The 26,487-nt window shown below is 37.5% G+C and overlaps 1 protein-coding gene across 1 annotated transcript; it reads right to left on the reverse strand.

Annotated features, from left to right (window-relative positions):
- Positions 1–9,925: 9,925 nt before the first annotated feature.
- Positions 9,926–26,198, reverse strand: gjd1a (gap junction protein delta 1a). The gene is made up of 2 exons (XM_039650139.2): positions 25,277–26,198; positions 9,926–12,041 (listed from the first exon to the last, which is right to left on the reverse strand). The coding sequence occupies exons 1-2, from the start codon at positions 25,345–25,347 to the stop codon at positions 11,213–11,215; spliced, it is 900 nt and encodes a 299-aa protein (XP_039506073.1). The 5' UTR covers positions 25,348–26,198; the 3' UTR covers positions 9,926–11,212.
- Between the last annotated feature and the right edge of the window lie 289 nt (positions 26,199–26,487).

Here is a 26,487-nt window from a genome sequence, read left to right on the forward strand (position 1 = left end):
AGGCGCGCATGCGTAGCACACTCAAAATTAACTGTGTCAGTTACATTAGTTTCTTTGGGAGTTTCACCGCGTTACTTTTGTTGGGGGAATTTCAAGTGGTTATTAACTTGAACTATCAATAAACCAAGGCAAAGAAACGGCGTGGCCATTTGGTCCGTCTTTTAATTGTTTTGTATTACAATTTAATATGCTGCTTGGGTGTGTTAGTTAGATTAAATAAACGCTATTTGTTACACAGTAGTAAACTGTGTAAATTAGTGCCAAGTATAAAGGGTTGTTACACCACCCCACATTTTAAGCACTTGAATTTAAAATTGTAAACAACCTTAGGTTGGTCAGGTACATACAAACTTTTATACAACCTGACATACAAAAAAAGTAAAAAACTAAATTTAAATATTTGAAAATGTTAACAAATTTGAAATGTTATTCAACTGAAATTAATTTAAACATATTGTTCATGACCTTATTCTATTATCATCACTTTAATATCTATTTTTTTTAATAAATTAATAGGCCTAGGCCTATTTATTTATTTTTATATTAACATGTTTTAATATAGCTTAGATGAGAAGCTTTTTATGCTGTAAATCATTTATATTTATAATATTTATATTTTACACAAAGTTTTAAAACTTCTGCTGTCATCTCAGAAGGATGGTGGTCATATTTATATTTCATCACTGTAGCTAACTTTCTAACACAAATTAGTTAAACTGATGGTGTTACAACTCGTCTTACAACACTCCCCTGTCTCCACTATCTAGATTTACCTTTTTCAATGTTCTCTACTTCTACCTTTTACTTGAAAGCTATAAAAAATCTCACAGGGCAGTGAGTGGTATTTTAAACGTATCAGACACCAGGTGGCAGTGTATCTGTTAATTTCATATTTGTGCCTCTCTCTCTTGTAAACAAAATAATTAATCCTCACCAATGACAGGATGATGTCATTGTTCACGTTTTTATGCTCTATTTTGTATTTATTTAAGGAAAAATCTGCAAGAAAATCTCTAAATCACAGTAATATTTTACATGTCTTGATTATATATAATCTATATTTTTAAGAAGCAGATAATGTTTAATGTGTAACAGTGTGACTGTTTGAAAGTGTGCAGGTTCCACACCAGAAACTGCACAAAAAAAGCGTTCTTCTAATGTAATATGGTTCAAGGCAAGGACACTTTTTTTTACCCATGTCTTAATCATAAGTGTCACTGTAGATTGAGGGAATGATGATTCAGAGCGACTATGAAGCTAAATGGAGAGAGTGATGAAAGAAAGAGTCATAAAAGGTGTTTTGAAGGTCCCTTGCTCTCTCTTTCTCTCTCCTTCTTTCCGTGTGTGTGTGTGCACGCATTACGAGGAATAAATGTCCCTGCATAAATAGTAAAACCTAAAATCACTTGCATTGAGAGTATATCGATGGTCACCACTATGAAAGTGGCTTAATAAACACAGTAAATAGTGATTAATAAAAATAAAATAAAACACAATGCAAAAGGAGGTTTCAATGAGGTTTAAGGGCAGGATTAAGGAATAGAAAATATCATTATCTCAGTATAAAAGTAGAATTTAGTAGAAACTCCCATGAAAGTTAAAAAAGACATGTGCGTGCGGATTCTAAATGTGCTGGGCTGAATGGGATTTTGATGGAATTTGAGGGGATTGCTGACAGTGTTTAAGTTCGCCTACCCCCATCAGACCCCCCCCCCCCCCCCCCCTCTCTCGGTCTCTGTGTATCTGCATTGCAGTTTTTTCAGCAGGACAGACTCTATATGGTTCTGATAAGAAACCCACTCCCATACCCATAATCTCCTTCAAGACGAGAGGGAGTTATATGATGAGACGGAGAGGTATGATAGGCAGGTTTTCACTTTTACTTATTATAACTTGTTCCCCCTGTCCTGCACCTCGCTGTGCTCTACTGCTCTGTCAATTGCTCATTGCCTGTGGTCTCCTATACCGCACTGTAAGCTGTGCTTTGCTCTGTTTACTGTGACGTCCTTTGTGCTGTGGTCTGTACTGTGATGGATGTTTGCAGTCTCTGTCAAGAACAATTAAGAAATAAGATTAGCCCTCCAAATAATTTTTTACCACCTATTGATCTTAATATGGAGCTGTGTGCAATATATTCATGAGAGAAGTGTAACTCATATAACATACAATTATATTATAATATAATATTGAACAAATATAAAATAATTATATACAGAATATATAATATTATACTTGCACCTTTGAATCTTTCATGTGTTATGTGTGTGCGTGTGTGTGTGTGTGTGTGTGTGTGTGTGTGCGTGTATATATAATGATATATTATAAAGGGTTTAAGTTCAAACTGTTCACTTATATTAAAAGTAGTTAATACATTATAAATAAAAACATCTGATAAACAAAATATAGACCTGGTTTAAAATACTGTAATATACTTGCAATAATTAATTTTATCCCCAGTGATATATATAGGCATCAGTATTAGTATTAACTCTCAGAAAAAAAAGGTACAAAAGCTGTCACTGGGGCTGTACCTTTTCAAAAAGTAAACTTTTGTACATTTCATGAGCTAATAGGCCTATGTACATTTTAGGTCTTAATATGTACATTTTAGTTGCTAATAAGTCCATTTTAGGTGGAAATATGTACATTTAAGGTGCTAATATGTACATTTTAAGTGTTAATATGTCCATTTCAGGAGCTAATATGTACAGTTTAGGTGTTAATATGTACATTTTAGGTGGTAATATGTACATTTTAGGTGTTAATAAGTACATTTTAAGTGTTAATATGTACATTTTAGGTGCTAATATGTAATTTTAGGTCCTAATATGTACATTTTAGGTGCTAATATGTACATTTCAGGTGCTAATATGTACATTTTAGGTGCTAATATGTACCACTAAGGTACCAATATGCAGCCTTTGGGTACAAAAGTGTACCTTTTGAAAAGGTACAGCCCCAGTGACCGCTTTTGTACCTTTTTTTTTCAGAGAGTGTTGGTGTTGCCTTCATTCATACTACATTGTAAAAAACAAACTAATTTGTAATTAAATATATATATATATATATATATATATATATAAAATATATATATATATATATATATATAAAATACTGTTTATGTTGTTTCCACATTAATTTTTAGTGTGGAAATATATTTATGATTACAAATGGTAATGTTAGGTGCAATTAATTAGAGAAAACAGTTAAATTGATGTGTTTATCGATCAACAACCCTAACAATGAAAGAAAATCTACATGTTATCTCCGTGTATATGTATATTGGTTGTTGCTCAGTATTAAGTGTTTTACAGTTTAACTCACACATCTTTCATTCTTAGCCTGCCTGTTCTGACCATTCAAAAATGTGTGTGAGAGAGAGAGAGAGAGAGAGAGAGAGAGAGAGAGAGAGAGAGAGAGAGAGAGAGAGAGAGAGAGAGAGAGAGAGAGAGAGAGAGAGAGAGAGAGAGAGAGAGAGAGAGAGAGAGAGAGAGAGAGAGATGGGACAGTTCAGGTATTATCCTGTACTGTTCACATTTGCTCAGGATGAGCATGCCGATGTTTAAAATGGAAGCAAGACTCTGAAGGAGAATCCCTCTCCAGGGGTGGGGTTGAGCTTTGACAGGGGGCTGATGGTGAATGCTGAGCTGGAGACCAGATCTGCTGCCACTGCACTTTTTTCTGGTCATTCCTCAAGACACACACACACACACACACACACACACACACACACACACACACACACACACACACACACACACACACACACACACACACACACACTGCTTTACCCCCAGACTAAAAGAGGCTCCTAATCTCAGTAACACTCTCAGTAATGTATTAACTCTGAACCAGCACTGCAGAGTGCTGCACTGCGCTATATCAACATTCCCACATAAAAGAACAATACAGTTGTAATAAAAAAACTGTGACTAAGGCAAATTGTATCTAGACTACACAAAAGGACCCCTTGCCTGGAGTGAAGTTTTGTGGTGTTTAAAAAGAATATTTTAAACGTCTTGGTTTGTTTACACTATTAAATGCCTCTTGGAAGGATGTGCTAGCTTGTAAATGTTAAGTAGAAGAAAAAGAGGTAGAGCTCAGCCCACACAGTCAGAGTCCATCACAGCACTGCAGAGGAGACCCGTCAAGTTAAAGGGATAGTTCACTTTGAAAATAATTTTTGATATGTTTTAGCTTCCAAGATGTAGGTGTCTTTGTTTCCACAGTATTTTCAATTTTGAAAATTTCCGTCAAACCGGTGTTGTCTGTCAGTCATATAATGTAGGTTTAGGGAGTTCACCTCAAAGAGCATGCACAGAGAAGTCATAATTAAACATGATTTAATGACTCATGAATGTAAGTACACACTGGCCATCTAAGACACGAAACGAGTGGTTTGTGTGAGAAAGCGAACAGTATTTATATTGTTTTTACCTCTTGCTAATAGACATGTCGAACAGCGTTTCTACGCTGTGGTCAGTTCAATAACGTTTCTGTTATGGACCAATATTTACTGCCTTAAAATGATTTTCAGGGCCATTTTTACCTTTTGCTTTTCTTTCTAACATTATTAAATTAACTTGCATTTGTAATTGTAACTCATAATACATAACACTACCCCATTCCCTACTTGTGAACCACATAAGCTCACACAAATCTTTGTAAAATGTATTAATTTAATCTATTCCATACCCACCATTTGCATTTGTTAGATTTTGGATCCTCTTTTATTTGCTACCCTTGGAATCTTAATGCGACTTAACTTAATGTTCATTAAAACACTTGGTACTTTATACATGTCAACTACCAGTCATTGGAGTATTACTGTCTACTGCCTAATATTTACTCAGAAACTACAGCTTGATTCATTCTACTAACCCTAACAGAACAGTCTACTAAAACTCTAATGATAGTAGTTGGCAGTTGTAAATTAATGAGAGTTAGTTGACATGTAATTGTAAAGCAACTATTGATAGTTGTCTAAAGTGTCTAAAGTGACTGTATCAAAATAAAGTTTAACCAAATACTTGATATGAATCATTAGAAATATCATGAACCAATCAACTGCTTACCAACTACAATACCTTCACATACTAATTTTATGCTAACCTTTAGTGACCCTTCAGTCCTCAATAGAAGCTAATTGCTCTTCTATAATAAAAGCTCTTTTATAATAAAATAAATAAAAAATAAACACATTACTCTCTTTCTGACACGTTGATAACAAAAGTCCCCTGAGATGAGAAGTGACCTTATTAAGACAATGATCTAGTATCCACTTGACATGTTATAGTCTACACCAATCACATCACTGTTCACTGCACAGAACTCATGTTAGAAACTCTCCCTGTGTTACCTTGCTGTGACCTTGCTCAGTTTATGACCTTGCTCACCTGCCAATAGGGCATCTTGACAGCCTGTCCATGTGCAGGTTATTTCGGCACCATTGAGAAATTAATCTAGCACTGAACAGCTAAGCCGCTAGTCACCTTATTTTCACAGAAGAGCAGGTGCCATATTTTAGACTTGAATGTCTAAGGCTTCCGGTGTCAGCCATTCCAGTTATTTTAGCCATAATACGGCATGTCATACTGCTTGATATTACAAACTTGTATTATTTTAATTTATTATCATAATCATAAACACACTGGTTTAAAGCACAAATACTTTTAGTTACTGCAGTATTTACATACTGGCTAATGAATCAGCCTCGATGGGCCTCATCGCTTATTTAATCACAAATTGCATACTATAACTTCTGGATTATAAAGACTTTCATTTTGATTTAATGGGGTTTTAAATTAATATGCATATGGTGTTTGCGCATGTGTGTTGTTGCTGGATGTATGGTATCTTCGCCTCAAGATCCCTTTCTGTCGGGCATCTTTACTGTCTTTCTCTATCTATCTCTCTCTAAGTCAGTCTCTCTCCAGCTCTCTCTTTATCATTCACATTAGTCATGTAAGGAACGTAACGTCTGGTTCTTTTGCTCAAATACAGCTGGGCTGAGACTCTGCCTGAATTATACACCAGCCTGAACACACTTTCATCACTCTGTTGTTCTTTTACAGAGAGTAAATATTTCTGGTGTTTGCATTCTGGAGGTTTTAATGTGTGTGGTAGAAAGGGATCGTGCTTTTCAGATTCAGGAAACCATCTCAAGAAGACACTGGCAGTCAGAGGGGAAATCATGAGAAGATTACTTAAAGCACTGTACCTGTGAAGCTGAAGTGACTGTGTTAAACGCTCGTGTGTGTATGCATGACTGTGCGCTTTTGTCTGGGAGTTGAAGCACACAGCAGATTAGCTGTGAGCACTTAGGTCTGCTTTCTTCCTCTGATGTGATTCTCTCTGATTCCCTTTATTTTTCTTTCTTCCTTCATCTCTCTCAATCTGGCGAACCTCCACTTCTCGGATCACTTAGAAAGAAATTATTTTTAATCTTTTGCATCTAAATGTGGAAAAGACTATGTGTGTGTTTGTACTCTTACGTTTAAGTATAAATATACATATCGATTTCAATATATTGATTTCTAATTTTACTCTGGTTCTCTCAGTGCATTGATGTTTTCATTAAAGGGTTAGTTCACCCAAAAATGAAAATTAAGTCATTAATTACTCACCCCCATGCTGTACCAACCCCGTAAGACCTTCGTTCGTCTTCGGAACACAAATGAAGATATTTTTTATTAAATTTGAGAGCTGTATAACTACCACATTGGCTCCTAAGGGACTGCCTCTTGACGGCCCAAAAAGTCAATGAAGAAAATGTTTAAATATCCCAAGTGACTACCGTGGCTCAACTATATGTTTATCAAGCGACGCGAATACTTTTTGTGCGAAAAAACAAACAAAAATAACGAGTTTATTCGACTATTTCTTTTCTTCCTTGTAGGCCAGAACGAGACTTCCTTATAGATTTCCACGACGCATACGCGAGAATTGAGATCTGAAGTAGTGTAAGCTGGTGTAAGCAGATCGCAAATCTCGCGCATGCGTCGTGGAAATCTAAGGAATTCTCGTTCTGGCCTACAAGGAAGAATTAATCCTTTAATGGATTTTTTAGATTCATTTCATTACAGTTAAGCCGAACATTATACTCTTCATCATATTGACATGAGTGAACCTCTTCCCCACAATGTTTAGTTATTTGTATATCATTAATGAACAATGTTATATTATTATTTGTTGCTGTTGTTAACACTTAATATGTGTTAAATACTTAACTCTCTCTCTCATAGGCTATATTATTATTAGAATTATTTTGTCACTTATCACAGCTTGTGTTTTGCACCGGTTCATAATATATTCTATATAATAATTAAAGAGAGTTTTTGTAAGAAAGCATCAGGAAATCCCAAAGCAAAATGACATTGATGATCAAGTCTCCATTGCTCCTTCTGCTTACTGTTGCTTTACTACTTTTCAGTTAAAGACCAAAACAGATTTTTCTTCACTGTCAAAGGTCAGCAGGATCAATTAACTATCTGACCGATAGGCTTATGTTTTGCTGTGCATCTTTTACTCTCACTTGTTTAGCAGGCAAATGCACATACCACTCTCTCCATTTCATTTACAGCAGCACAATCTTTGTCTTTGCCTCACTCTTTCACTCTCTCAGTAGTAGTTAATTTTTAATGCTGAGTCATTTGGTGTGTGTACAGGAGGATGTGATTGCAGTATCACTGTTGTAGTGTAAATAATATATGTTTCTGGTATTATTGAAACTCTTAAGTGTTACACAACTTGGTGCTCACAGCAGCATGCGGTTCTTGGTAAGGATGTTACTCACCATAAAAATAAACTGATGTCTTGATGCAAAGTAGATTTTATACTAAGAAAACACAGCTTGAAATGAATTTAAGGATTTCACTGATTGCAGAGTTTATTTTTTGGGGATCCATTTGGATTTGTTTTACAGTTACAAACCAGATTTAAATAAGAGTTCTGTTAGAATGTGTGTTTGATTCAGGTTTTGGAAACAGCTTAATAAACACAATACACAATGGTGAAATGAAAGTAACAAAGTTTACACCTGGTGTTAAGATGCGCTTGGCCGATCGGATCAAAAGACGAGGGAGACACATACCCGTTTGCACATGTTATCAACACGTTCTCACTCCCAACTCATATGGACGCTACTGTAAATAGTACTAGTTTCCTAGTTAAAGAATTGGACATTGAAGCCCCCTCAAGTCAAAATTTGAATGCAACAAGCTCCTAATCACAACGTTAGAAGTGAAGTAGGAAATTTCCAAGTAGCATTTGAAAAGCAGCATAAGAACGTGTTGCTGGTTTAGTAATCCGTCTTTTTTGTCCACTTTCAACCACTTCTGTCCTGTTTTCTTCTTCAAGGGTCTATAGCGGGTAAATTAATGTGGGGTTTTTTTTTCAGATCTTTTGATGTAATGGACAAAAATAGTCTTGAGCCATTTACATATGAACCGCATATGTTTTCCCCCCGGAGACGCAGGGAAAACATACGAAAACATCAGTTGCTGCTCTGACAGCCGCAAGATCACGTCAACTGCTCTGAGTGCATATTCGAACATTTTGCTATACGTTTTTCATCTTCAAACCAAACTTGGGTCTTAGTTTAAATCCCATCTGTCTAGAGTGCTTCCCGTAATAATAACAAGTTAGGTCAGTAGGCGGAAAGCAGGCATTCTTTAGTGGCTGTTCACACTGTCTGTCCAAATCTGATTATTTGTTTATCCGATTGGCCTCTGATCTAAAATTATTGACGTCCACATTTTGTTTCGCAACTGTTCAGATCCGATTTGTGTGTCCATGTAGCTTTTACGTTTTCCAAAATATTGGTTTCTAGGACAATGACGTTGCTGGTAGGCATAAGGCAAAAATAACAACAACAACCTCAACATGGAGGGGTTTGCAATACAGATGTTGTCTTATTAACATGACAATGTGTAGCTGCTTCTGAGTGTCTTCTGAGGCAGCGGTAAAACCGTAGGAGGCTGGTATGAGTGGCTTTATTATCTTTATAATCTATATCTATTATCTATCTTTATTAGCCTTCAGATTTTAATTTCATTTCATTGGAATGGCTACGATCACTTAAAAGGAGAAACTATAAATATGATAGAAGACCTATTTCCAAACATTAATTTAGCAGTACCAGTGATTTAAAATTGAAATAACTTTGAGGCAGCACTCATCCTGAATAAAACATAGTTGGAGTGCAGGATCATTTGTATTCCATGTATGCCAGCACAATAGGAGCTATACTTAGCTTGTTTAACAGCTCTGACTCATTCCACATTAATTAGCAACCATTACACTGTCTTACCTACACTCATTTTCATTTCATTTCAAATTTAGCAGCTACTCTCTTCTTTACGGCTAATGATTCAAGATCATGGATTTGTTTGGCTATTCATGGCTAACACTCTCTAGGTTTTTTATCCACCAATCAAAATTAAGAAATCCTAAATGAAAAAGCTAGATATATATGTGCATAAACTTTAAAGTGGGTTTTCTCATGTTAAAATGCACATTGAGTGCAAACTCGTTTTGATTGTTTGGTCATGTGTTTCTGCTCTTTCGCACAACAAAGATGGGCGACAGAAGAGGGTCCTTCAAGTATTGTGCGTAGTTGCACATTTCAGAAATTCTGTTAAAACTGTGAAACGTTTGGATGGAAACCCAACTAGTATCAGCCAGTGTGTGATGATTTTCCAATTGGGTCAAGGTAAAACACACACACACACACTCTTCCTCTCTGTGGTTCAGAGAACATCTGCAGGTGCGCAGTGCTGTGTATTGGTTTGAGAGAGTTTGTGATTTATGCTTTCACTGCCTTCATCCCTGCAGTGGTTGCAGTCTGGATAAAAACCCTCCAGCAACATGCCCACTTACATGAAAGTTCAAGTATATTCACACACAAACAAGTAAAGAAGAACTCTTTATGCTACTATATTTCATAATAGTTTATTCATTTATTTTTATGACATATATTTATTTATAATTTATATATATCTATATATTATTGCTGCATTGGAGCCGTACTCAGTATAGACTCTCTCGGTCATTCCCATAGAGCTATAGATCTCCTCCCGCATGCTTCAGAATTCACCGCAAAAATACTGGGTGCAAAAAAGAAACAGTCTGTTTCTATACACAGCTCGTAACACTATCTAGCCATTCTAATGATGCATCGTAACATGCCTTTGTCTGGAAATGCCCATAGTATAAAATCACAATTTTTCCTGTTCATTGCAGAACAAGTGCAGATAAATAACACAATTATTGTTTTTTTCTTTATTTTTTTTTCTTTTTCTTTTTGGCAATCAATTCATTTTAAGTAATGGCAAAAGCTACACTTCATTGTGTTAAATACATGGATGTTGCGATATCAGTACTCTTAAGATATGTACAGTAATGATTTGGGGGTTGGTGAAACAAAGGCATTTGGACTGGGGACTGTAGTGTGTCAATGTTGATTTTTTTGCGTCTCTCTTAGCTCCCAGCAAATGTGGGGGTGGCTTATCAGTAGATGAATGTTTGTTCTTCTCTTCACTTCTTGCCTTGTATATTTAATAGCTATGTCTATGAAACTATGCAGAAAGAAAGAAATGAAATGAAAGAAAGCAAGTGGGGGGGAGGCATAGAGGAGTCTGTGCTGAGGTAAATTTTTATACTCTTTTGTTTGTCCTCCTTTTTTCTCTTTCTGGCTGTTCAAAACATGAGGGATGTCTCAGCGTTGACCCTGGAGAAAATTGTTCATATTTTACAATGCTTCTGAGTCACATGCCGAGTAGTCCTCTCGCTTTATCCCTCCACCTCATTTGACAGCAAGCAATTACATTTTGTTTCTTAAATTTCTCTTTAACCGTTGGAAGACTTTTGTTGTTCAGCGGGGCTCAGGGATGTCAATATCTGTGTGTGTGTGTGTGTGTGTTTGCGGTGTAAATGTGTTTGTGTACCAAGTATGAGCCCTTGTTCTGTTCCCCAGCATTCATCATTAAAGTCTGAAAAAGCAGTTTATTCTCCAAAAAGTTTAGAATCCTGAATCTGATTTTCTACAGTCCTCACTGGTTCATTTTTCTTTTTTGTTTTGACCCTACCCCTCTCTCACCCTGTCCGATCAGATCTATGCATAAAATTAGCAGTGTCAAGTATGCAGCACAGGGCGTGGCCGTCGCCTCATCAGCCACACCCAACCTCGTCTAAGCCCCTCCCCTATTCGCTGTCAGACATAGGCCGATTCACTAGACTGGGTGCGGCCCAGATTGGGCACAGATGATAGGTGGGACACATCCTTTTTCCGGATCTCACAAATGGACTTTCTGCGAGCCTGGACGCCACGGATCGCCGCCTTAATCTTCCGCCAGCCAAGATGGTTGAGCTCGGCCAAGTTTAGGACCACGCAGATCCCGCTAACCGCAAACATAAACACCAGGAAAACTGTCTTCTCCGTGGGACGTGACACGTAGCATTCAACCTCCTTCACGCAGGGGTACCGATCGCACTCAAACATGGCGGGAACATTGAATCCGTACAGGAAGTACTGGCCGGCAAGAAAGCCAATTTCCAGAACGTTCCGGAACACCACCTGTATGACGTAGAAACGAGAGATGCCCTCTTGTTGACGCATTTTGGCACTTTTGGAGTACGTGACCCCCTGCGGAATGTTGGGGATGTCTTTCAAATCCAGACAGTCGCGGTCGTCCTTACTTTCCGGGTGCACCAGGATACCGTTGATGTTGCGGAGCTTGCGGTTTTGCGCATGTCCGTGGTCGATGTAAGGGCCGTGCAGGAGGCTGTAATGGCGATCTTTGTGTTTGGCAGACTGGTGCACTGAGTAAGTGATAAAACAGAGGCTGGGCGTGCACACCAAGATGATCTGGAAAACCCAGTATCGGATATGGGAGATGGGGAAGGCTTTATCGTAGCAGGCCTGGTTGCAACCTGGCTGCAGCGTGTTACAAATAAACATAATCTGTTCGTCCTCATACACCTTCTCTCCCACTATACCCACGATCAGGATCCGAAATATCACCACTACTGTCAGCAGGATCCTTTGGGGGAGAGAAAGGAGGAGACACAAAAAGGCAAGAAAGAGGAAGGCAGTGATAGAGACAGGATTGAAGAGAGGAAGGAGGGAGGAAGAAAAAGTGAGAAGAAAAACGGATTAGAGCTTATTTCATTTTAAGGAGGATTGACAAAAACACATTGTTAAATTGCTTTTCCCCCTCTACCTCACACGACACGTGCACAAAATACAAAATGACAAAATAGTAAGTAATTGCTGTAAGAAGCAGAGGTAAACAGGCATTAAGCTGCCTTTATAAATGTTTCTTTTTTTAAGTTAGAAAACTTTTCTCTGTTTTAGCTTAATATGAAAAGAAAACTTTAAACCATTCCTATTTTCCCTAAAAAAACACTTTTTGTTTACACAAGAAATACCAGCCCGACATTGTTTGTTACACTAGTTTAACAGGGCCGGGATTACCTGTTTGTGTGAAATTCATGGAGTGTGTTTGAATTCAAGCAGTGCTGATTTGAAATTTTGTCCGACTTGAGACAGCGCTGACGCCATGGTCAGAGTCACGGGCAGCAACAATGGCATTTGATGAACACAATGAATTGTTGATTCTGACAGCTTCAGTTCCGCATTTTCTTAACAGTAACCCTTGTGTAATCTTTTCATGTGATGTTAAAGGGTCAGTTCACCCAAAAATGAAAATTCTGTCAGTATTTACTCACCCTCATGTTGTTCTAAACCCCTATGTGTTTATTTGTTCTGCTGAACACAAATTTATTTGGAAGAATGTTTTAATCAAGCAGATCTCATTCCCCATTGACTGACTACCATAGTAGGGAAAAATACATACTATGGTAGTCAGTGGGGAATGAGATCTGCTTGATTAAAACATTCTTCCAAATATCTTTCTTTGTGTTCAGCAGAACAAATAAACACATAGAGGTTTGGAACAACATGAGGGTGAGTAAATACTGACAGAATTTTCATTTTTGGGTGAACTAACCCTTTAATGTTATCGTGTAGGTAATGTCAAAATTAAAATATAGACCCCACTTAATCTATATGAAGAGTTCAGATGCAAAAGCCTCTAAATGCCATTTGAAATTTTCTTCTTTAATGATGATATTTATCAAACTTGTATATTTTAGTTCAGTAATTTCACTTAAATAACAATTAATAGGTAATTATCATTGCCATTTAAGTGAAATCACTGAACTTAAATATACAAGCTTGATAAAAATGATCACTCTAGAAGAAAATTTCAAATGGCACTTAGAGGCTTTTGCATCTGAACTCTTCATATTTAAATAGTATTGGCTTATGTTTAACTTTTTTTCTTGTACATATAGGCACTGTAAGCCCTACAGAAAGTATTGAATGAAAAGTGTTTCTTTTGAAAAGTGTTAATATCCACTTATCCACTTTGTCTGCAATAATGAAAGCAAACACATGCAAGCGTTGCTACAGGAAGCAGAAAAGTGTCCAAATTGACGGCTGCATTCGAAGTAGAACGCACCTAATATTTTTGGTGCTAATATCCCTATATTCCTAATGTTTTTTTGTCCTATTTATAGTCACAGAAATGGCAAATGGCACAGAAATGGTCATTTTTAAGAATGTACTGATATACTAAAAAAAAAAAATCTGTTTAGGCCATTCAAGAGAACCTTTCATGTTTCAACATTCATTCACGTGTGGGTGTGTGTGCAGGCATATGTTCCCTGATGATGATGATAACTGGGGCATACTGCATCAAGGGCAGCAGAGTTTGTGGGGACGACTCTTCATGTTTGCATTTATATCCCAACCTCTGCTCTCTTATCAGTTTTTTTGCAAGTTTAACTGGAGGTTCATGCAAACACACACACACACAAATCTAGACAAAAGCACAAACTCATTCGATCATAGCGACAGATAAGTTCAGAGTAGATGTGTGCTTGATCAAAGTTCAGACAACTGTCCCACAATCACACATGACATATACTTTAACACTGTAACACACAGTGCGAGTGTCCTGATGAGAAACACCTTGAAGCTTTACGCATAGATGGGTCTCCTCTCCTGTGAGTGTGCCATTTAGAGCGAAACATCTCCACCCTTCTGTCTCACACACTCTCTCTCTCTCTCTCTCTCTCTCTCTCTCTCTCTCTCTCTCTCTCTCTCTCTCTCTCTCTCAACAGATGCAGCTTGAGCACACAAATGTTCCTCAGTCTGTCTAGCTCTCATCCTTGCGCACACACACACACACACACACACACACACACTTGTGCTGAGACTGTCCTTCACTCACAATAACCTTGCTCTAGAACCAGCCGTGATGTTATTCCATTGCAGGCTGGTCTCAATTCATGATGAGCACATACATTTTCTTACACACACCTACATCGTGAGAGCTATTTTGTATTCAGTATTTTACAAGACTTATAATTATGAAGTTCTTGTTTTAGGCCCTATCGACTGTGTTAAAGGGTTAGTTCACCCAAAAATGAAAATTAAGTCATTAATTACTCACCCCCATGCATTTTTCTTGAGCTTTTGACATCTAAGAGGTTATCAGAGAATATCCTGTAAGTTTCAGAACTGAAAACTTTCTTGTTAGTCCAATATAAGCTTTTATTGACACCAGCCTCTGCAAAGACTCCTTTTTAAAAGTGGGGAACTTTCACTTCAAAGAGGATAAAACACCACCCCTGCAGAAGAAGATCAACGCCTACTTCAACACAGCCGGTTTAAGCCCCGCCCACCGATGCCCTACGCGCATTCACGCATAGCTAAATAACATAGGCCTACCTCGTGATGACAAACCGTATCGAGATACTGAGCAACACAGAATATTGTGATTGCCTGGTTGTGGAAGAAAACGCTGCACATGCTTCCTCTGGATTCCAATAGGACTGCATGGATAACCTTTATTTTTAATGACGTTCCACTCCAGCTGATAAGGGTAAAATCCTCTGTTCGCTTCATTTCACGGAGGATTGTTTTGTAAACAAGACTGGATTTGCAGAGCAGTTAAGAGAGAACAGTGCTGTGCGGTCTATGGATCTGAGCAAATTGTGCAACACACGGACTCTGGGTCGAACATGTATATGGGCGAATCATTCCGGTTGCCATTTTACAACATTGGACGTTCAAAACAGAGTTCCGACACTTCCATAGACCGCCATAGGAACTTTGGAATGCGGAAGTAACGCGTGTCGTGGAACCGCCAATAGACGAATCCGGCGAAACTACCGGAAGTAAGCGGGGCGCCATTACTGAGCTGTTGTTGGGTAGCGTTGCGCCATTGCCTCCTATTGTTTTAGTTGCAACTTGCGTCCACTGGAATAAACAGCTCGAGATTTACGACTGACACTAACGTTACAACGCTAGCCCTTGTATAATGTCGAGTGGGTAAACAGTTTCCGTTATAAATTGTTTCAATGGTGGCAGTAAAATTTCAATTTTGAAGAGAAAACACTGTGAATACCCCGGGTCGACTGCCCCTGTCTGGTGCCGTACGGTTTACAGATTTCCTGGGCGAGTACAAGACGCGTACATTCGCGTATAATAACAATTATTTAATGACATAAGTAAAAAATATATAATAAATATGTGATATAGTGATCAGCAAAATCTCCTCTCTTGCTATTTTTTCTATTCAATTAACATGCTATGGTCATTAAATGGCTTTCCTGAGCTAAATGTAACGTTATGTGACATAATTGTTCTCCTGCTGTTATATTGACCTCTTTCCATGGTTTAAAAACACTAATTGGTCGATATTATGTATACTTTCTAGCTGTAATGTTACCTTACCCTTGCCTGTTGCAATGTGAAAATGAGATAAATAATGGACACAAATGAAAAACATGAATTTGTTTATTTGATTTCATTCATTTATTTATTTATTGTTGCCAAATGGACAGATCTTTTTATAGTTTCCTCGTTAGCAAACGTTAGCCTAGCTAGCTTGCCAAGCTATTTTCATAAATAACGTTAATCTGTAAGATCGTTTGTACCTTCATCTGTGACTGGAGGCCACTGCAGTCACAGATCAAACCAACAAGTCATTCTGCCTGGCTGTAGCTGTCATCGAGGGTGAGTTCGCGTTATCACCGAGGTTTGTTTACATACCGGTGCATATGTCTATATGCCAGTGTAACAGCTCAGTAATGGCGTCGCCACAAGATGGCAGCCTACACAGAACGCTCGTCGGATTCGTCTATAGGTGGTTTGCAGTCACGTGATTGTGTTGACATGCGGAATGCAGATGGAGGGCAAGGAGTGAAGAGCGCAATAGACGAGATCAGGAAAATCCGTAATGTACTACTTTAGACGCTATTACAGGAGAAATATATCAACAGAAAATCGAAACATATGTTGGACGTGACCCTCACGTTATGAAGAGGACCGATTTTCAACTGAATTGAGAGATTTGCCTGCCATCGAGGCTGTAGATATCAGCAACTAACTCGTCTTATACAGACATACTTTGACTTTAAAAAGTTCAGAAACTGGTATGTTACACAAACAGCCACATAAGTGTATTTAAACACCTGAATAATGTAATTATAAGCCACATAAATAATGTTTTAACTCACATTTGACGAAGTGATCACTGTACACACACACAGGCATTTCCCATTCGGCTCCTCCCGAACGCAGACGTAGGTTTGCAAGGCATTTTTTCCCCGGTGTTTTTTTGCCTATTTCTTGTATTCCCCCCCCCTAATGAACAACAACTTTTGGCACACGATAAAAACTCATCGTGGTTTGATCGATTTGAGCAATCATAAACGACGCAAAACATAGGCATTTTGAGTGTGTTATAGTACTTCCTAAATATAGAAATTCACTTCCTGCCCTCCATCTGCATTTGAAAATTGACTACTAGTCAATGGGGAATGAGATCTGTTTGATTAAAACATTCTTCCAAATATCTTCCTTTGTGTTCAGCAGAACAAATAAACACATAGAGGTTTGGAACAACATGAGGGTGAGTAAATACTGACAGAATTTTCATTTTTGGGTAAACTAACCCTTTAATTTGATGAAAAGTCAGTAATTTAATGCTATATACTTTTGCTCCCTCCCTTCAAATCAAGGTTTATAATGTTGTGTTTGATCCTGGAAGGTCTTACAATTCTTCTTCTGATTTTTTTTTTTTTTTGAATTCGCAGAGAAAATTTATGTGAAAAGAATAATGAGTAATAATTTGTGCTCTAAATCAGAAAGGCTAATCGCTCAGTGCTGTGTAGTTAACAGTGGTTTTAATGGACATATGGTGAACATTTGCGCTGCGGTAAGTAGGACAGTTATGACTCTTGATCAAAATCAATGACAATTTACTGTAGTAACAGCAAGATTTTTTTATTTCCCGGTTTAAACGGCAGATGGTGTTACCTTTATATAACACTTATAATAATTAGAGTAGTTTACAAAAATTCCAACGTAAATGTATCAATGGCTAACAGCCCTGGTGGGTCTTTAAATTAGCAGCACATCCCCCACTCCCTGCTGCCGTTACTATAGCAACCACACAGTGAACCACTCAGCACTCTGCACTGTACCAGAGAAAGAGAGAGAGAGAGAGGGAGGAAGGGAGGAATGATTGATGGAATATTGGGAAAGAGAGCAAGGAAGCATATACCAAGGGCACGGGCAGGCACCTGCAAGAAAGAGGAAAAATGAGTGTGGAATTGGAAGATGATGGAAAACACATAGGAACTGAGAAAGTGAGACATCTCAAGGTGAACTAAAGAGAAAGAAAGACTGAGCTTGAATAGGATGAGAAAAGGAAGAAGGGAAGAGGACACAGACAGATGGGCTGAGGGAGACTTGAGGAGCAACTATGCAAATAGACCGATACGGAGAGACAGATGGAGAGAGGCGACTGAGAGCATGTACCGAGAAACAGCATATTTATGAAATAAAACATGAAGGACTCATTTACAGCACCTGGTGTGTGCGTGTGTGTGTGCAGTAACGTGCATATTGTGTGTAGTGTGTCAGTTTGTAGCAGAGTAATTTACAGTGTGTATGTGTGTGTGTGTGTACAGTACGTTCAGACATTTCTGTGCTTTCTGTGCTTTTGTTGGTTCTGAAATCACACAAACCTTTAAACATATTCTTTTTAAGCCATATTTGTACATTTCTCATCTTGTTTTCCAGGACAATATCTAAACATTCTTAATATTTACTTGAGATGCAACATGACTTAAAATATTAACTCTTTCCCCACCAGTGTTTTTGAAAAAGAGTTGCCAGCCACTGTCAAAGTTGCTAACCACCATTTTCATAAATGTTTCATTCAGCCCCTAGAATATTTTGTTGTATGACTCAATATGCCAAATATCATAAGAAAGAATAGATGAATTATAGCTTAATGAATTCTTTTTTTATCAACACTTTAATGTGGGTAAATTTAATTTTAAAAAGGCAACATTTTTTTTGTGTGTGGGGGGGGGGGGGGGGGATTTAGAAAATAGAATTTTTGTCAAAGACTATCCAGATCGGATTTAGAACGATGAAAAATAATGAATAAGAAAATGCACTTTTTGCAGTGCATGCAAACACACAAAATGACACACCTGGATATAATAAGAATATTCTCTTTCCCAGACACACAAACAGTTTTATTTGGGTGAAATAGCACTCCAAATTATTTATGTATTTATTTTTATGTTTCAGAAAAAACAAGGAAAGTTTACTAAAACTAACAGCATCTCACAGGTTATCAATTATTCATGAACTTTGAGAGCTTTTCAGTGATTTTCAGCTCACATTCTCTTGCATCTTCTCTCTTTCCCTACACATCAAAACACATTCGCTCTTTAAATAAACATAGTCCCTGGAAAGCATTTATAACAGCCATGTATACAGCCGGGCCTGTGTCATGCGTCCCAGTCCCCCTGCCTCTCCACAGATTGAGCTCTGAAGTGCCTAATATGTGTGTGAAACATTTAGGCTCCTTTCATTTAATTTCATGCAACAATAAATCACACACATATAGAGACAAACACATGTGTATTTAAAATTGTTATCAAAATAAGGGCATCATTCTTTCATTTTTATATAAAGGCTAACTTACTGTAACCCTAGTTATTTTTTTTAATTTTTTTTTTTTTTTTTTTTTTTTTTACAATTTTTGTGATAAAAAAATTATGAATTGATTTTCCAAATCATGGTGTCCTCAAATGTCCTCAAAGGGACGTTTTATCATATTTAAATGCCTCATGTAAACACACGCATCTCCAAAGAATAGATAAATAAACCCCAATACACACACACACACTTATTCAAACATAGAAAACGAGGACACCAGGACAGATATGTGTTTGCAAATGACTACCACTTTAGAGATTTACCTCATATGCTTTCTATCTCTTCCATTAACTCTCTCACTTTCTCCTCCTCTGTGTCTCCTCTGTGTCAATAACGACTTCCTACTTCAAACATGACATAACTAGCGATGCCCTACATCCTGAGTGAAAAAAAAAAATTAAAGAAGACAAGGAATGAAGAATACAAAATCATAAATTCCCAAGAGACAAAACCAGCTAAATAGATGAAAGGATGAGAAAATGTGGGGTAATGTTAGCTGTACGTGTGGCCTATGACAGAAAACAATTTGTTCACTGACTTAATCAAAGCAGTCTGATCTACTCAACTCAACTTAAAAGTGAAATAGTTTTCACTTTTAAATAGCGTTACTGTAGCTCGATCAGTGTGCTGCTAGAAACAGCAACGCCATTAAATTCTGTACGCATTTTTTTGGGCAACACTTTAGTATACTTTTCTGTCATTAATGTATAACTACACAGGGACCAATGAGCAACACAATGTTAACATTCTATAAAAACAAGAAATTCTGAATAACAATTAGTAAGTAATAGCACTCAGTTGAACTTTACAGGTTCATAATTAATGTTAATAATTCATGATGTATATATTTAATTCTAAAGTGAAGATCATGGAAACCAACTATGACTGAAGTATCAAACCCTTCAGAAGGAATTACTAAAGTGTATTCTAAAGTGAAAAGCATGATAACTCTCTAGTAATGACTGAAGTCATTGTAGGCTTTTGAGATTTTTGTAAGGTTAAAAGAGTAGTTTCTATTATAATAATAGTATAGTAATATTGTGTTTGTCATTTGTTGGTTATTCATTAATGACGGAAAATCCTAAAGTGTTACTGTATATCAACTGTTTTGCAAACTTTAAAATGCAAATTATTCCTGTGATGCAAAGCTGTTTTTTCAGCAGCATTACTCCAGTCTTCAGTGTCACGTGATCCTTAAGAAATCAGAGAAATAAAGGATAAAAATCGACTAATACAATATTGGCAATATGGCGGTAGTGGGGAGTGGGGGTGGTGATGGTAATGACAATGGCAATAAATAATAAACGGTTACTTTGTTTAGAATGTTTACGCAAACACACACATACACATACCCACACTCACACCCACTCACATACACACTTAGATCAAACACTTAAATCACTCTATGTCACTTCTGGAATTACAAGATGGCTCACTACTGCACTATGTTGGTTTGTATGTATGTTTGACTGTTTAACAAAAAAGAAAAAAAAAGAAAAAAAGAAATCAGAGAAATTCTAATATGCAGATTTGGTGCTCAAAGAAACATCAAATTGACGTAATACTTATCACATTTACATGTATTCATTTAGCTAATGCTTTTATCAATTTTGAAATCAGTTGTGCTGCATAGTGAAATTTGCAATGGTGTTTGTTTTTCTTGATTCTTCAATGAATTAAAACTTTAAAAGAATAGGATGTATATGAAATAGATTTTTGTTTTCTTTACTGCACTTTTGATTTAACGTGTCCTTGCAGAATAAAAGTGTTTTTTTTTTTTTTTTTTTTTACTTACTAACCCCAAGCTTTTAAATGGTCATGGTGTTATATACACAAATACTAAAAGTTTTAATTTAGGAATGGTTTTAATATTGCTAAGTAATTAATGTTTGAGCTAATGTTAAGATATGGTGCTTGTTTATTTCCCTAGCACTGCAAAAAAGACTAAGTGATATGAGCACAGTACTCTCTCTACCTCCATTTCACAGGTGCCACATCTGCATTAGCACAGGAGGTGTGTGTGTGTGTGTGTGTGTGTGGCAAGAGATTATGAAAGACTGAGAGAATGATTCTATATTTAATCTGTGAAAGAATATAGTAGATATCAGCACAGATATAGCCGCTGACTGTAGAATACAGAGATGTGTTATGAAATGCAAGGAGAAGTGTGTAAGTGGTTCAGGTACGTTGTGGTTGTGTGTACAATCATGTCTGTGTAATTTCCTTATAATACATGAAAACACAACATGCTTGTGTGTGTGTGTGTGTGTGTGTGTGTGTGTGTGTGTGCGCGTGGGTGTGTGTGTGTGTGTGTGTGTGGACCCAAACGTTGTCCTTACCAGACAGTAAATGGAGAATGGTATAGATTACAGTGTTGTGACCATTTGAAACAACAGCAGAAAGAAAATATTGACTGGTTGAATCTACAACAGATCATCTATCAAATGCAAGCACACATACAATACAACCACACATACAAGTGTTTTTGCTTGGATCAGATCAGTACCATTTAGACTCTCTCCCTGTAAGAAAGAAAATTGTGTGTGTGTGTGTGTGTGTGTGTGTGTGTGTGTGTGTGTGTGTGTGTGTGTGTGTGTGTGTGTGTGTGTGTGTGTGTGTGTGTCAATACTAATAAAGCCTTGGACTGAACTTGGCTGAGCTGCTGTGTGTTTGTCTTTATGTGTGTTCTGAGGGAGAGAGGGAGGCAGCAGCTGATGAATGATAGTAGAGGCTTTATTCATCTGTTCATTCATTTATTCATTCTGTCGCTATGATTCCGGCATCAAGTGCTTGATCAGACCTCAAAGGAACAGAGAGAATATGGAGATTACCTCACACTGAGGGACAAATACATCAGCAGCACGTGCGTTCAATAACACAACACTGCTATGCAGATTCCAGCATGTGGAAAATAAGGGATTTTGGTAACACTTTAGAATACGGTTCCTTCGTTAATAAATAACTACACAAGAACTAATGAGTAACACAATATTAACAATCTAGTAACTATTATTAACTAACTACAAACTCTGATTAACGAACTAGTAAGTAATAGCGCACAGACGAAAGTGGTAGTTCACTATTAAGTAATCAATAACTACTATTTTTTTAATACTTCCCAGAGAACTACTGAAAAAGTTTATTAACAATCTAGTAACTACTATTAACTAAAATAAATTCTTATTAACGAATTAGTAAGTAATAGCTCACAGATGAAAGTGTTACTAGATACTTCTGTGGGAATTACTAATTATTTGGATCCGTATTATAAAGTGAAGATTATTGGAACTAACTAATAATTACTCAAGTGTTACTAAAGACATTTTCTAAAAGTATACTAAAGTTCACCAAAAATCTCAAACGTTTGCACAAATTATGACTAGATCATGTAGCAACACTTGAGTAATTACTAGTTAGTTCCAATGATCTTCACTTTATAATACGGATCCAAATAATTAGTAATTCACAGAGAAGTATCTAGTAACACTTTCATCTGTGAGCTATTACTTACTAATTATTTGGATCCGTATTATAAAGTGAAGATCATTTTGAAGATTTTGATTTTGTGAAGATTTTGAAGATTTTGTGTGCATTTGCATTAATCTATTTGTAAGTGGGTCAGGTTTTGCCTATTGTGTAGATCAAATGCCCCCCCCCCCCCCCCCCCCCCCCCGAACATACACACAACGCATTCCAAGGCGTCACCTTTTGACCATGCTTCAATATTCGACGCTTTAGGCGCCCTTCATCGGTTACATGACGCAATCCTGCGGCGTCACCGAACTGACGCTAAAGGAAAAGCGTCAGTGAGATGACGCGGGTAGGTGGGTAGGTTTAGGTCTGGGGTAGGGGTAGGGTTACACGCAATCCTAGGGCGTCATCTAACTGACACTATAGTGTGCCTAAAGCGTCAGATATTGAAGCATGGTCAAAATGCTTCCCAAGGCGTCAGTTAGGTGACGCCTTGGGATGAGAATGGGCTGACACACACACAGACACATACACATGTAACCTTCAGAACCCTCAGTGACATAAAGGTTCTTTAAAATTGAGTCAAAAACTCTATAATGCGAAAATGGCTTAATAAACCCACTATATAATGTTGTGATGAATATCTGGAAAGGTGAGTTAGGTTTAAGGTTAAAGGATAGAAAACACAACAAAAAAATCAATAGAAAGTTCCCATTATGATGATGAGAATAACAAATGGATATATGTCTGTGTGTGCATTTCCCTCACATAAGGTGTTACATAATATATGAAACAGTTAGATAACCTCAATACAACCCCACAATAAGGATTTATTAAATGAAGGCAAGTCTGCGTCCCAGTATGTGTCAGAGGTTTTGTGATCGATTAATGTGAAATGATTGACTGCTGGTTAAAGCCGTGCTGGACTGATGGAAGTTTATTACATCACCTGAGGTCAAATCGGTATTCTTTTACAGGCTGAAGTTTCATTAAATGAAAAACATTGTCATCATGAAAAGTAATCTCTTGAGATGCTAACTCATTTGAAAAAAAAAATACTGAGTATAAAAAACCACAAGATTGAAAAATTTGATTACTTATTAAAATACTTATTTAATTAAAAACTATGAAATTAATACATAACAAAAAAATTATGTTGACAGACAGCCCAGATGGAGTAAAGTGTCTGATTATGTATCCTTGTGTTGTAATTGACTAGATATGAACTTTCTTCTCAAAACCTCAGAATGTTATTTTCAGTATATCTGCGTAGAAATTAAATATATAAACTTGAGAGTGTGCTACACACACACACACACACTAACATGCCCTCTGTGCCACAACCCACACATACACACACATCCTCTCACAGACAGGAGAAGGACAAGGACGTGCCCTTGATGTGAGGCTACCTGCAGTTAAGGTTAATGAGCACAGCAGAGAGTAGTGCTTACTCAATTCTACACACGTACACAAAGGTGCACACACTTTAGGCTACCAATCTCAACATGCCTTCATGACACACATGATTAGTGTAGATGGGTGTGTGTTTATGTGTTAATGGGAGTATATTCTTCCTAGACATTTTTAATATGCTTTATATCAACCATTCACTTTCAGCAGCCATAGTTGTAATCTCTCTATTAATAGCAAACCTCTTGGTCTGAGTATATAAGGCCTATAATGCAGTCTATTGATTACTGACCATTTACTTTGCATCAAAGAGAGAGACGGAAAGGAATGCATGGTTATAGTCTAAAATCACCAATATATTTTGCGTTTATTTACCTAAAAGTCTATGATGCTCACCAAGGATGTATTTATACAATCAAACATACAGTAAAACAATAATATTGCAATACTGTATTGTATTGTATAAAATATATAATATTGGGTTTTGCTTTGTGATGCAAGGCTGTATTTTCAGTATCATGCAGTCTTCACATGATCCTTCAGAAATTCTAATATGCTAATATAGTGCTCATTAAACATTTCTTCTTATTATCAATGTTACGTAAAAACAGTTACACTGCTTGATATTTTTGTGAAAACTGTGATACATTTCTTTTATGAATTGAAAGTCCAAAAGAACAGCAATTATTTGAAATAGATTTTTTTTTGAAACAATGTAAAAGTCTGTCACTTTTGATTTGATAAATGTAATGCATCTTTGCAGATTGAAAGAATTTAGATAGATAGATAGATAGATAGATAGATAGATAGATAGATAGATAGATAGATAGATAGATAGATAGATAGATAGATAGATAGATAGATAGATAGATAGTCACTGTAAAAAAATATTTTCATGATTTGTAATCACAACATTTTTTTCTGGTGTTTTAAATTAAAGTTTCTTAATAAGAGTTTCTGGTGATTAAATTAATCTCCTTCATTTTATTAACTAAATTTTTCCATTTCAATTAGCTTAAAATTTTAAAGCAACCAGGTTACTTATTTTTTTAAGTTGAACCAACAATATTTTTTTTACAGTGAGATAACCTCATGTTAATTTATACATTTGTTAAAATGTTCATATTGTGTTAGAACCAATTACCATTTGCCTAGATTGAGCTAATGCATTTACTAACTAAACTATTTGAACCATAACATATAAAGTGTTATTATCAGCATATTTGAATTTCACACCCCCGAGTCGCCACACATGCACACAGTCCTTCTGTGAGGTGTGTGTGTGTGTACAGCTCTTACCTGCCGATCATAGTAGAGTGCTGCTGTACCGCAGCCTCCAGCAATCTCTCCAGTATAGTCCACTCGCCCATGATGCCGTGCTTTTTGCTCTCTTTACACCTCTGACCTTCAGGTATTGTCACGACCTCTGCCCTCGGCAACTCTTCCAGTGTCCCCCTGTTGACCTTTGAACGTATATCTCGGGCTCCTCTCGAAAGCCGCAGCTGTGTGCGTCCGTCCGTGCGACCGTCCGTGTGCGTGTGTGTGTGTGTCAGGGTAGCGCTCTAGTGCGGAGATGAGCTAGTGTAGCATCTGCAGCAGAAAATCTGATGATGCTGAGACACAGAGACTTCAACCATACTGCATATCTCAGTCTCTCTCACACACACACTGTCCACATTCACTGCTTTATCCCACTTTTCAGGGTGTAGGACCCTCTACCTGCTCGTGCATCTTACCCTGTGCTACAAATACACACTCTGTACACCTGTCTGACCTTTTCTACCCTTTCCTCCACATGCACACTCACACACACTCACTCATTTGACGGTCACTGCAGACTCTCTTTTTCCATTCGTTGAGCTGAAAGCTAAAGGAAGACACATGCAGGAGCACACTGATGAAGATGCAGCTCTCTGAATCTCATAGCAACGCCTGAGCGCACCTTCACACACACACACACACACACACACTATCGCCTGTGCTCCAGTGTGTGGCGGCGGCAGCAGCAGCAGCAGACGACGATCGTCAAGGTTATGTCCGGTTGAGTGATGAGCTTGTGGTCATGTCTGCGGCTCAACCTTCCTCAAACCCTTAGCCTCTCTCTCTCTCTCTCTCTCTCTCCCTCTCTCTCTTTCTCCACACCTTCCCCGTTCCTTTCGTCTTTGTGCTGCACTGCTGTTGCTGCTGATGATACCTTTCCCTCTGCTCCTCCTCCTCCTCCTCCTCCTCCTCTCTCTCTCTTTCCCTCTGTCACATGCCATAAGCATGCCCCCCACCCTCCCTCCCTCCATCCCGGACCAGCTCTCCTCTCCCCTCCTCCCCTCTTCTTTCTCTTGTTCTTCTCTGCTCTGCTGACTGTTTCACTTGTGCTGCTGTTCAGGTTATGTGTGCTGCATGAGGGAAACAGGTTTTAACCTTCTCTTATTCTATCCCACAGCATGCACACATTAATAATAACGACACTTGTGCACTTTCAGGAACCTTTTTGATTATTTTGGCTTGTATTTGCT

This window comes from Pimephales promelas, chromosome 4 (genome assembly GCF_988280905.1).
Source record: "Pimephales promelas chromosome 4, fPimPro1.hap1.1, whole genome shotgun sequence".
Taxonomy (NCBI): domain Eukaryota; kingdom Metazoa; phylum Chordata; class Actinopteri; order Cypriniformes; family Leuciscidae; genus Pimephales; species Pimephales promelas.

Excerpts from the sequence above, each read along its gene's own strand:
- gjd1a (XM_039650139.2), bottom strand. The coding sequence starts at position 25,347 with ATGGGCGAGTGGACTATACTGGAGAGATTGCTGGAGGCTGCGGTACAG. Across the intron at positions 12,042-25,276 it reads CACTCTACTATGATCGGCAG|GATCCTGCTGACAGTAGTGG; the intron begins GTAAGAGCTGTA and ends TCTCCCCCAAAG.